Here is a 664-nt window from a genome sequence, read left to right on the forward strand (position 1 = left end):
TTGCTGCTGCTGCTGCTGCTGCTGTTGCTGCTGCTGTTGCTGCTGCTGTGTTATCCGCACCGCCAGCCACAGTCTGCTGTTGCTGCTGCGTCTGTTGCTCCCGCATCTGCTGCTGCTGCAGTTCCTGCTCCTGCTGCTGCTGCTGCTGCTGCAGTTGCTGCTGCTGCTGCTGCTGCTGCATAGAGCGGCAGTATGCGCACTGCTCTGGGGGCCTCACCCCTCGCCGGAAGTTCAGCGCAGCAGCAGCAGCAGCAGGAGCAGCAGGAGCAGCAGCAGCAGCAGCAGGAGCAGCAGCAGCAGCAGCAGCAGGAGCAGCAGTTAAAGCTTTCACAACAGCAGCAAAAGAAGAACCGAACGACACGACAGCAACCGGCAGCTGCGGGCACTCCTCATGCACCACAGACAGCGCAGCCTGCAGCAGCAGCAGCAGCAGCAGCAACAGTAGCAACAGTAGCAGCAGCAGCAGCAGCAGCAGTAGCAACAGAAGTAAGTTACTCCAGCAGTAGCAGCAACAGCGAGTTACAGCAGCAGCAGCAGCAAGATATGCAGCAGCAGCAGCAGCAGCAGCAACAGCAACAGCAACAGCAACAGCAGCAGCAGCAGCAAGATATGCAGCAGCAGCAGCAGCAGCAGGAGCAAGATGTGCAGCAGCAGCAGCACCAGC

The 664-nt window shown here is 59.8% G+C and overlaps 2 protein-coding genes across 2 annotated transcripts in view; one reads left to right on the forward strand and one right to left on the reverse strand.

The window, feature by feature from the left end:
- Positions 1 to 106, reverse strand: part of EMH_0008110 (uncharacterized protein) — a gene marked incomplete at both ends in the record, with an annotated part of 687 nt that extends 581 nt beyond the window's left edge. The window contains one exon of the mRNA XM_013498246.1: positions 1 to 106. Within this exon, the coding sequence (XP_013353700.1) occupies positions 1 to 106 (106 nt within the window).
- Positions 107 to 192: 86 nt separating this feature from the next.
- EMH_0008120 (uncharacterized protein) overlaps positions 193 to 664 on the forward strand; it is a gene marked incomplete at both ends in the record, with an annotated part of 612 nt that continues 140 nt past the window's right edge. Inside the window, one exon of the mRNA XM_013498247.1 lies at positions 193 to 662. Within this exon, the coding sequence (XP_013353701.1) occupies positions 193 to 662 (470 nt within the window). The remainder of the gene's footprint in view (positions 663 to 664) is intronic.

Source organism: Eimeria mitis, genomic scaffold, assembly GCF_000499745.2.
Source record: "Eimeria mitis Houghton genomic scaffold, Emh_scaff329, whole genome shotgun sequence".
Taxonomy (NCBI): Eukaryota; Apicomplexa; class Conoidasida; order Eucoccidiorida; family Eimeriidae; genus Eimeria; species Eimeria mitis.